Source organism: Ruditapes philippinarum, unplaced genomic scaffold (genome assembly GCF_026571515.1).
Source record: "Ruditapes philippinarum isolate M1 unplaced genomic scaffold, ASM2657151v2 ctg3333_1_1_1_1, whole genome shotgun sequence".
Classification (NCBI taxonomy): domain Eukaryota; kingdom Metazoa; phylum Mollusca; class Bivalvia; order Venerida; family Veneridae; genus Ruditapes; species Ruditapes philippinarum.
The window spans coordinates 17,357-29,444 of NW_026863089.1; the positions used below are offsets into that span (position 1 = coordinate 17,357).

Genomic DNA, 12,088 nt, shown 5'->3' on the forward strand with positions numbered 1-12,088 from the left:
TTTAAAAGACGATTTTTCAAAGTTTTAACTATATGCATATAGGAAAAATCAATGACCCCCTGGGGCGGGGCCAATTTTGATCCCAGGGCTTTTATTTGAACAATCTTGGTAGACACTTATTAGAAGATGTTTCATGCTTAATATCTTAGATCTAGCTCTTTTGGTTCTTTAAAAGACGATTTTTTAAAGTTTTTACTATATGCATATAGGGAAAATCAATTACCCCCTGGGGCGGGGCCAATTTTGACCCCAGGGCTTTTATTTGAAAAAACTTGGTAGACATCCATTAGAACATGTTTAATGCCAAATATCTAAGCTCTAGCTTTTTGGGTTTTTTAGAAGATGATTTTTTAAAGTTTTTACTATATGCATATAAGGAAAATCAATGACCCCCTGGGGCGGGGCCAATTTTGACCCCAGGGCTTTTATTTGAACAATCTTGGTAGACACTCATTAGAAGATGTTTCATGCTTAATATCTTAGGTCTAGCTCTTTGGGTTCTTTAAAAGAAGATTTTTTTTAAGTTTTTACTATATGCATATAGGGAAAATCAATGACCCCCTGGGGCGGGCCAATTTTGACCCTAGGGCTTTTATTTGAACAATCTTGGTAGACACTTATTAGAAGATGTTTCATGCTTAATATCTTAGGTCTAGCTCTTTTGGTTCTTTAAAAGAAGATTTTTTTAAGTTTTTACTATATGCATCTAGGGAAAATCAATGACTCCCTGGGGCGGGGCCAATTTTGACCCCAGGGCTTTTATTTGAACAAACTTGGTAGACATCCATTAGAACATGTTTAATGCCAAATATCTAAGCTCTAGCTCTTTGGGTTTTTTAAAAGATGATTTTTTTAAGTTTTTACTATATGCATATAAGGAAAATCAATGACCCCCTGGGGCGGGGCCAATTTTGACCCCAGGGCTTTTATTTGAACAATCTTGGTAGACAATCATTAGAAGATGTTTCATGCTTAATATCTTAAGTCTAGCTCTTTGGGTTCTTTAAAAGAAGATTTTTTTAAGTTTTTACTATATGCATATAGGGAAAATCAATGACCCCCTGGGGCGGGGCCAATTTTGACCCCAGGGCTTTTATTTGAACAATCTTGGTAGACACTCACTAGAAGATGTTTCATACCAAATATCTAAGCTCTAGCTCTTTGGGTTTTCTAGAAGAAGATGTTTAAAGTTTTTTCTTTTGGTTGCCATGGCAACCAGAGTTCTGCATGGAATGGAATTCTTTGAACAACTTTGTTAAGGCTTCACACAAGGAACATCCCTGTGAAGTTTCATTATGATCTGCCTTATGGTTTCAGAGGAGATGTCGTTTGAAAAGTGTGAACGGACAACGGACGACGTACGACGGACACCGGACGACGGACGAAGAGTGATCCTAATAGCTCACCCTGAGCATATGCTCAGGTGAGCTAACAAAAAAGAAAGAACCAATATACAAACCATCTACTAATAAAAAATAACATTAAATACCAGTTATAAGTAATGTTGATTGTTTAATATAAAGGAAAATGTAGGAGTAACAGTAAAGGTCAAGTGTAAAAATTCCGATGTCGAGTCCAAATTCGTTTTTTTAAACACCATGTATGTGAAACAGACTTTCCTTATCACATTTTCTTGAGTTTTGACCGTTTATTACATTTTCTGGTTTTATTACAATTCAGGTTGACAACCTAAATGTAATAATTTGTTTGCATCCTAACCAATAATTTTATTACAATTCCGGTTTTATTACAATTCAGCTTGTAACAATGGCTTCATTTGTTTAAAAGAAAGTGGAAGGTTAACCTCTTTCGCAGTTTCATGATGGTGATTAATGCTTGTCAACAGAAAGAATACTCATCCATGGTCCTACCATGGAATACCCGCCGTCAGCACAGTCATCCATGGTCCTACTATGGAATACCCGCCTTCACCACAGTCATCCATGGTCCTACCATGGAATACCTACCGGAAGCACAGGCATCCATGGTCCTACCATGGAATACCCGCCTTCACCACAGTCATCCATGGTCCTTCATTGAATACCCACCAGAAGCACAGTCATCCATGTTCATTCCATGGAATACCCGCCGAAAGCACAGTCATCCATGGTCCTACCTGGGAATACCGGCCGAATGCACAGTCATCCATGGCCTTCTATGGAATACCCGCCGTCAGCACAGTCATCCATGGTCCTACCATGGAAAAACCGCCGTCAGCACAATCATCCATGGCCCTATCATGATATACCCGCCAACAGCACAGTTATCCATGGCCCTTCTATGGAATACCCGCCATCAGCACAGTCATCCTTGGTCCTACCATGGAATACCCACTGTCAGGACAATCATCCTTTGCCCTATCATGATAAACCCGCCAACAGCACAGTCATCCATGGTCCTACCATGGAATACCCGCCTTCACCACAGTCATCCATGGTCCTACCATGGAATACCCACCGGAAGCACAGGCATCCATGGTCCTACCATGGAATACCCGCCTTCACCACAGTCATCCATGGTCCATCCAGGGAATACCCATCGGAAGCACAGTCATCCATGTTCATTCCATGGAATACCCGCCGGAAGCACAGTCATCCATGGTCCTACCTAGGAATACCGGCCGAATGCACAGTCATCCATGGCCCTTCTATGGAATACCCGCCGTCAGCACAGTCATCCATGGTCCTACCATGGAATACCCACCGTCAGGACAATCATCCATTGCCCTATCATGATAAACCCGCCGACAGCACAGTCATCCATGGTCCTACCATGGAATTCCCGCCGACAGTACAAGAGTATAAATAATACAATACAGAGATTATTAATCAACATTTGTCAGACATGTCATCGTCACTTGTAGGAAATGTTTATGTACAGGCTCAATCAACCCCAGTCTGAAATTTTCATTTGATTTACTGCTTTTAATGCTTCCGACGGACGGATCACATTTCCAGATATTTATACATCATAACAGCAGGTATCAAGTGCTGTGTCAGTTACCCCATACTTCAGTTCAGTGTTGTTATATTTCTCTGGTCCTTCGGGATCACTTAGTCCTTTCAGTGTAGAGAATTGAGTGCCGCTTGAGCCGGTGCTAGGTAGCGTGAGAGATGTTGCACATTTTTATCATCCCTGAAGTACAATTAAATTCATACCAAGTCTGCAATGTTCATGTAATTTTGTTGTTTTTAATGCTTGCGAGGGGTCACTTTTTCCAGATATTTTGTACTTTGTCATATTTGTTCTTACCTTTAATCAAAGACCTTTTTTGTTGACTCTCTGGAAACGTACAAGTTTGCGCAATGTAACAAATGATGTCGTTGCATTTATCTTGGAGTATTTTACATTGGTGTAAAACTGGTTTATTTTTGTAAGACGCTTTCTTATCTCTTGCTAGAAATATGTTTTGTTATCGTCGACAGTTTCTTTTCTTTTCGACGGGAAGGTTCTAGCCTTTTGACGAGAGTGTTCCTAGTTTATAAGAATATATTCTATAAATTAAAAGATTCTAGTTTTATTGTTTATTGAGCTATACAAGCTTAAAGGCACGCTTCACGAACGGCCCCCTTCCCCCTTCCTCTTATTTACATTGACAATGCAAATAAACACGTGACACATGCAAACATTTAGTAAAATGATTTGCAAATAAAGCCAACATTATGAAAAAAAACGTTATTTTTCCAATGTAAAGTGACCTTTAATATTTAAGTGTTGGTATACAGAATAATTAGCAATAGTACGCGTAAAACAGATTTGTAATTTTTATGTTATTGAAATAAGATTAAACAATAAAATTTCCCGATTTCCCCCTTTTTTGTCTTGTTTGTTTGTTGCAGTACTTTTTTTCTTTTAGGAAGAGTCAGATATATTTTAAGACTAGACCATATACTATTTGAAATAAAATAAAAGTTTCGTTGGTATTAAAATTCATTTTTACGGAAGCTCTGAATGGACATGACCCGTTAAACATGCTACCTTTTTACCGAAAACAAAACTACGCCCTTTCATACAGAAGTAATAAAAAACTGTAATAATGATTCAGTCCGATCTATTCTTTCTTGCGTTACTTTCAGCACACCCTCACATGTATTCCAAAGATAGCCTACCCAAATAGTTTGCTGAAGAATCGGCTCCCACTGACACTTATCTTCGGCTAACAGAAAACCGAAACTAATCAAATCTTTTTTAGCAAAAATACTGTTTTCCCTGGCCATCTCAAGAGAGCTAGCACCACCTAAACCATCATCTAAAAACAAAATGATTTTCATCCCCAAATTTCTCCATTTCTTGATTACTACCCGTAATACCTTAGTAAATATATATCCGGCGGTAGATATACCGAACGGCAAAACCCGAAACACAAAATATCTCTTCTTTCCCAATTCTGTCCATGAGAAACCTAAATAAGTTGCATGTTGGGGAAATATCATAATATGATGATACGCCCCTTTAATATCAAACGTATACAGAAAATCACCTTTTGAAAAGACTTGTCTCGCCAAGTCATGACTTTCATAACAAAATTTGTACTTGAATAAATCTGGATTAATATGTCGGCAGTCTAAGACTAACCTCGGTTTACCATGCCTATTATAAGCAACAGTTAACGGGTTTACCACAAAAGGTGCCTCTGTAACTTCTTCTATACAACCTTTAGTGAGAAGGGTTCGAATCTCACTCGAAACAAATGCAGCATTTTCTCTGGCAGACCTATTATTTGTAAGTTCAACAGATTTCAGTAATGTTTTAAAAGGCAACTTATATCGTTCTGAAACTACACTTAAAATATATTCACCTGGCTCCGCCTCTTGCCAGTGCTTAATGCAATTATGCAATCTCCCAACCGGAGACACTACTTTATCTAAAATCTTATCGTTGTCAGACATATGTGAAACATTCTTTATCAAATCATTAGAGCATTTATAGCTTAACTTCATTTTCTCAATATTAAAGTTATCAGACTCCTCAACTCCATTTAACAAAAATGAACCATAATTTATACTTATCTGTGTATTGCCATTCTTATCAGCCTGCAAGTCCATGCGGCACTCTGCCCGCCAATGCCCGGGTTTCCCAAACTTGAAGCATAGCCCTGGTTTCCTGTTTGCTGTCTGTTGATTCGGAGGACGACTATCTGAAGCTGGCAACGCCTTAGTAGCAGGGTACGGTGAAAAGCGTCTAGCTCGTACTCGACGTTCCTGACGAACCTTCCTATCTGCTTGAATTTGTGCCTTGTAGATTTTCTTCTCATCGTCGGAGTTATCTGCCAATGGATGAGACTCGTACTCTTGTACGACACGCCAACCATGCTCTGAACTGTCGGCCAATTTTAAACATTTTTGACGATGTGACAAAATGTCCATACCTTCTGAAATTTTTTCTCTGGCACTGCTAGCAGACGAATTCGAATCTTCCTCAGTAATGGTAGCAAGATAACCGTCTGCTTGTCTCATTTTATCCATAACTTTAGCGTTCACCATAAACTGTTGCTCGTGGCCTTTCTTCTTGAACACATAAGTACCACTAGTACACGCCGAAATTTGATTTTGTGAAATTTCGTTTATTTTCTTCTCAAATGTCTGCAGTCTAGAATCTAACAAAGACTCTAAACTAGATAAAATACTGCTTTCTTCCATCCCGAGTCGCAACGGCCGCCACGTGCTAAATTGGAAGTGTAAAATATTTATACAACGTGTCTCTGTGAAATCGTCTGGTAGAATGACCCTCTTTACACATTACAATATATATATTGAGTTAAGTCACGATTCATTAAACACGACTGACCAGTATTCACCCTTTTGAATGCGTAACGCGATAGACAATAATTTCACGCTATTACTATCGAAACGCGTGAAATATTAAATATAAACATATATGCATAATATCAAAAATCATGAAAAAGTTTGGAGAAGATCAATTTTGATTGATAAAGTAAATACCAGCCGAAGTTTTCTTAAGTAGTTACATAATGAACATTTTCATATCAAAATTGATCTTTAAACCAGTAACTTATAGGTCTCTTGTATATACATATACATACACACATATACATGTACATACATACAAGAAACATACATTACATGATCCATTAATGCAAAATTGTTGTATATAATTCGATTTTCAATACATAAACCATATGTGTATACACATATCCTAGAAAATGAATGTCCCTTCGCATCAATTGGGGATTTCATAATTGTAAATGAAAGGAACGTCATAATTTGATCAAAACGATTACATGCAAGAATTTGCCTATCATATTCTGGCGTTTTTTTCCACAAACGACCCAACAAAAACAATAATTTCTTTTAAAAAGTATTGCAGGTATCAGCAATAAAAGAGTGACATTGGAATTTGCTTATTAATTTCTAGTGTTACTTATATAAAGTTTCAAATCGGATTTGGATTTCGATGTTTCTATCCATGCCGGAAAACCCGTCTGAAACCTTTAATGCTAGACCGCTCATGCGCTTAGATAACGTCATTATCTTTATGCAAGAACGGTTTTAAAAATTATTACACTACTCTTAAACTAGTGTTTGCGAAGTATATGTTAGTGTTCATCCGTGTTGTTCTACAGAAATTAGAAACTTCGACGGGAGCGATAGCGACCGGAGAATTTTTCTTTTTTCTGTATGTTACGGTTTAAAACTTACTTTATTTCGTCTAATTACCTGTCCATTTGCTCAAACGCGGCTCTATGAAGCACTAAATGAAAAATAGAAGGCTGCTATGAATGGACTTTGATATATCATCGACTTTTGTTCTTCTATGAAAATTTACAGAAAGAATTTTTAAGAAATACAGCGCTTTCATTGGATGACAAATAAAGCTGGACACTTATATTATTTATTTCAGTTTCTTTATTTGGTTCTACACCTCCTGTTATGTCTTGTAAACATAACGTTTCTATTATATAGAAAATCAATTAATCAGAAAAAAATGCGCCGTACGTTATCATTGATATTTTGTGCGCCATACGTTATCATTTCCAGAAAATGCACCGATATTAATATTTTCAGCGGTTATTCTAGCCAGAATGGGCATGAATGCTTAGATGACGACATATTACAACTTTTTAAGGTCAGTGGTTTCAGTAAATTGACATATATGTAAACGAAACAGTGAATATGAGTGAAAAAGCCGTACGTTACCACGATCAAACCGGTGGAAAATTCTCTCGCTTCGAATCTGGTGACGCGCATTTCAGATGAAGTACGGGACGAAACATCATGAAATAAAATCCTGTGTGCCAGAAAAATTGTGGAGAAGGTTGTTATATGTACCTTTACATTAGAACATCACGAATTTCAGAGAAAAAAGGGAAAAACCTACTTTTTGGCTGCATCCGCCATCTTGTTTGTTTGGGTAACGAACGGCGTGATTCTCCCCCTTGATTACACTAGTGTGAATTTTCCAAACATTAGTTATTATACTGCCTACTAATTCTCGTAAGCTATACGGACAGAACCGAAGTGGAATCGAATATTCAAATTAGCTAGCGCTATAATGTATTCGTAGACAGGTCAATAAAATCAGACTATAGCTATAGATTTAATGTTTTTATTCATACTAAATCAATTTAGTTGATTATGGTAAATTAGATAGTTAAAGTATATGTATTTTATTTTTGTTTCTAGGTTAAATGGTTAAAAGAATCCGAAATCAAAATAGTAAAAATGAACCCGTATTATATGCACTGTATTGTGTGCAATAAGCGTGTGACACAAAAAGAAAGAAGACCAATAGTTGGAAATAAAGATCTGAAACGATACCTTGAAAAATCATTTTTCTTAACAGTCAGTGATAATTCAGTAGCGTGCAATAAATGTAGACAAAAATATTATCTTGAAATGCGAAAGCAGAATGACACAAAACAATCAAATAAAGCGTTGAATTTAAAGTCGAACGAAACAACATTATCTGCTAAAAGAAAATTAATTCAAACCGATGAAGAAAAAATTGCTCTACCAATATCTACAACAGGCCAGTCCCATTCTCGTTGTTTTATTTGCGGCAAGCCCGGTCCAAAATTGGTGCGAATTAAAAAGGAAGCCAGACACGATATTTTTATAGAGCTAAACATTATCCTGGCAAAAGGGGCTAGATGCTGCCCAAAACATTTAACAGAAAATTCATTTTGCAAGGAAGCGTTTATGTTACTGAAAAACAATAAAAATATACGCAATGTTTCCCATTTTACATGCGAGGAAGTGCATACCCTTATAGAAAATATTAGAAAGGCTGCCAAGGACAACAGAAATAAACGGGTTGATTTTGACGATAACGGTATGAATGATAACGACTATGAAAGTCTCACTGGGTTGAATAGGGCACAATTTGACGATCTTCTTACTTATATAAAAAACAGTAAAAAGTCACAAAACAGAAGTATTCGTGGTTCTTTAGGAGTATTTCTAACAAAGCTTAGAACAGGCCTTTCTAATCGTATCCTTGGCACCATTTTCAACATGACAAAATCTCAAGTTAGGCGCTCATTTGCTTCAATAAGAAAACAATTGTCGAAAGAATTTGTTTTTGAAAATATTGGTTTCAATCACGTCAATCGAGAAGATGTCGTCCAGAAACATACACGGCCTCTTGCGGTATCAATATTTGGCCAAAATGAATGCAGTCCTCCTGCTATCCTTGTACTTGATGGCACATACCTATATATCCATAAAAGCTCCAATTTCAAATTTCAAAGACGTACATACAGTGTTCATAAAGGGAGGTCACTCGTCAAACCAATGATGGTTGTTACTACAACAGGATATATAGTATCTGTTCTTGGCCCTTATTTAGCTGATGGAAAGAATTCCGACGCAAAAATATTAAATCATATGATGAAATGTAATATTGAAGAGATAAAAAATTGGATCAGAAAAGGTGATATTTTCGTTGTTGATCGTGGTTTCCGCGATTCATTAAACATCCTCAAAGAACTAGGTATTGACGCAAAGATGCCATCTTTCTTACCGAACGGTGAAAAACAGCTTTCTGCAGAAGATGCAAATAACTCTAGACTTGTCACTAAAATTCGCTGGATAGTTGAGTCAGCAAATGCCAGGTTAAAACAATGGCGATTCTTTGACAAACCTGTTAATTTCATCAGATTTTAAGATATTTTGTACAAATAGTATTTATTTTGAAAACGCAATTATAGCATTATTATATTGAAATACAGATAATATTAATTAAAGTTCTTGATAATATTCGTGTTTACCGACATTCGAAAATGTAGCGAACACTCTTGCTTGTGCTCCGCTCCCGTCTTTCAACTTTATAGGCGCCACATATATAGTCGAACCACTCTCCGGAACTGAATCCAAATTGGCAACATTTTCCAGCCCCGGAACGTTTGCTGCACCAAGTGTCTGGTGAACCGGAAAGGAAGTTGAATCTCCGGGATCATTCGAAGGAGTGTCAGTGCCGACAACACAGACATGTCTTGTTTTTATCAACCAATCCACAGTTTCTGTATGCCAGCCTGGATAATGGAAGGTCGACGGGTCCTCTGGGGTCGGGGTGCCAAATGTTAGCGCTTTGTTTGGGTAATTTTTCCCCCATCCAGAATTCATGATAACGATTGCACATTCAGGAATTTTCTTATGTTTCATCTCCCACGCTATAATGTCGCCAATACTGACTTTGAAATCCGGATTCCCTTCTACTTTATCCTAAAATAGAAATATTAATCTAATTCATAGAATAATGCAGATTCTATAACTGAAAAGTTGACCTTGGACTAGGTCATTTTCTTTTAAACAGTGCATGTGGAATAAGTTTTATTATGTACAAGGTCTCAGTGTGATAACTAAGCGGTTTTAGAGAAGAAAAGTCTTTGAAATAGAAACGGCCTGAGAGAAGATATGAAACTGATTGCACGCACAGTGTCAATACTGTCAAAAACTAATACTAATTTCTTAAAATATTATAACTTTCTCCTTAAGGTGTATCCTCCTAATGATTTTTAGATGACAACCAGTTTCAAAGTTTTCTTCATGAAGAATGAAATCAATGAGCAGTTTATTACACAAAGTTATGTAACTGCACTTCAGTAATTGTACTCGGCTGATCCAAAGTTTCTTGTCAGTTCAAATTTTATTTTTATTATATGTTTACCAGATATAATAAAACTTACACAATTTTAACAAAAATATTGTGTTTAAATTCATTTTTTTATACAAAATATTATTGTCTTCTCTGAAAACATTTAATGTACTCAATATCATGAAATGTTAAATTGTATTGAGCTATATATGCATTGTATCTACATGCTTTATGCAATAAACTGTTGAAATAGATTGAATATTGACAAGTGTTGGTTAGCTATAATCAATTGTCAAACAACATATGGAGTGACAAACTTCAAAATAATATATTCAGGAGTTCTTTAGCCAGTTAACTGTTCAACCATATTTCCAGGTAAAACACCAAAGAAAACAATAACCCCTACCTTAACGTCAATTATGACACCGGGTCCTATTAATTTTTCCATTGGAATTTCATGCATTCTCAATTTACCCTCGGAAAAATGGGAGGGTGCATCCAAATGGGTTCCAACGTGCTCTCCTGCTTCGAATTTGTTTAGCTCAAACCTTTAAAATAATATTTAAGCTGTCACGATAAACTTCGAAATGTTTAAATAGGTTTATCTATAAAGTGAAAAAGCTTCAACGAAAATTATTTGTTTTACGAAAATGTGATATCTATACATGAAAAGGGAGATAAAAATTGTATTAAGTAACTTTCTATTGTAGGTATAAAAGATTACCTTTCATGTTTTAATTTCGTTTTGATGAAACATTACAATAACTATAAAATTTTTATCAAAAATAGAAATTTTGTTACCAGTATGCTCCAGTGATACCGCGATGTAGGATAGTTAAAACAAATGGTGGACTTCCTGGGTAGAACAATGTTTCTGGTCCAAGCTCGTAAGATAGTTCTACTACTTTGACATCTAAAGCTTCAACAAAATTACACACCAGAAGAATGCTGGCGATCAAATTTAACTGCATTGTCACTTCAATCTGAAATATGAATTTAATTAGTTAGCAAAGTTAACTTGCTATCTAACATAATTCAACGACAAAGAAATAAGTTCAATATTAAAATAAATGACAAGCAGTATAAAGATGACCTAGGGGCGAGGTGTGAAGATACCGAATGTGGTAAAGGCCTAACCTCATTGAGATTCATGACAGTAACAAAAAGACACTGATTCTTTTATTTTCTTTTTATATAAATGGAGCAAAATAGATATACAAATACCTTTTAAGTACTTTTTCCACCCAATTACTATGAATACAATATGTATGATTCGACATGCTCAGAAGTCGAAGTAGTGGAAACAGATTTAAATGCCCAACATTTGTTGTATATTTACTGAAAAAATATGAGTTGGTGAATGTTCCTCAGCCTCAAAATGGTAGGTATATATGCCATCGTCAAAATCACCAAGGTCATTCCACTGAATTACAGATCTAATACCTCTAAACGCAAGGAAATGACTGCTAAGGACACATAAACCGCACAAGCTTCCATTTAAAATGATTAAATGATATGTTTATTGATAACAGGGGTATTGGCTAGGGAATATATATTTATTCATTTAAAACTGGTCAGTGAGTAAAGGTTCCGGTACCAGGATCTTCATGGCTCTAAAAAGATTTTTTTTCGAGGGGGAATTATCAAATGTTCTCAATATGGGTCATTTTGTAGTCACGACCAACCACCAAGTAAAATCTTAGGACTATAGGTCAGGTCAACGCATTTTTAAGTTATTAGTTGGACCTTGATTTTGGCCAACCTCCACACAGAATGGTAAGACTGTTGATCACATTGACCGTAATTTATTGACTAGTCATCAACTAGTCATGCTCAACCTACACGTCATATCGTAGGACAGTAGACATTATATTCTGGTCAGACAATCTTTCAATTTTCGCAATGGTGACCAGTGTCCCCAAAATTAATAGATATCATCAATTGGCCATGAGCAACATTCATTCCAAGTTGTATAAAGAACGGCTTATACCTAGCCAATCTATTGACAGAACACTTAAGAAGTGATGAACAT

The 12,088-nt window shown here is 36.2% G+C and overlaps 2 protein-coding genes across 2 annotated transcripts; both read right to left on the reverse strand.

Moving 5' to 3' along the window:
* Nucleotides 1-3,062: 3,062 nt before the first annotated feature.
* LOC132721105 (uncharacterized) lies at nt 3,063-5,639 on the reverse strand. The gene is made up of 2 exons (XM_060705359.1): nt 4,576-5,639; nt 3,063-3,135 (listed from the first exon to the last, which is right to left on the reverse strand). The coding sequence occupies exons 1-2, from the start codon at nt 5,637-5,639 to the stop codon at nt 3,063-3,065; spliced, it is 1,137 nt and encodes a 378-aa protein (XP_060561342.1).
* A 3,474-nt stretch (nt 5,640-9,113) lies between these two features.
* Nucleotides 9,114-11,081, reverse strand: LOC132721107 (isatin hydrolase-like). Its single transcript, XM_060705361.1, has 3 exons — nt 10,858-11,081; nt 10,463-10,604; nt 9,114-9,683 (listed from the first exon to the last, which is right to left on the reverse strand). Exons 1-3 carry the CDS (start codon nt 11,025-11,027, stop codon nt 9,201-9,203), a joined length of 795 nt encoding a protein of 264 aa, XP_060561344.1. The 5' UTR covers nt 11,028-11,081; the 3' UTR covers nt 9,114-9,200.
* Between the last annotated feature and the right edge of the window lie 1,007 nt (nt 11,082-12,088).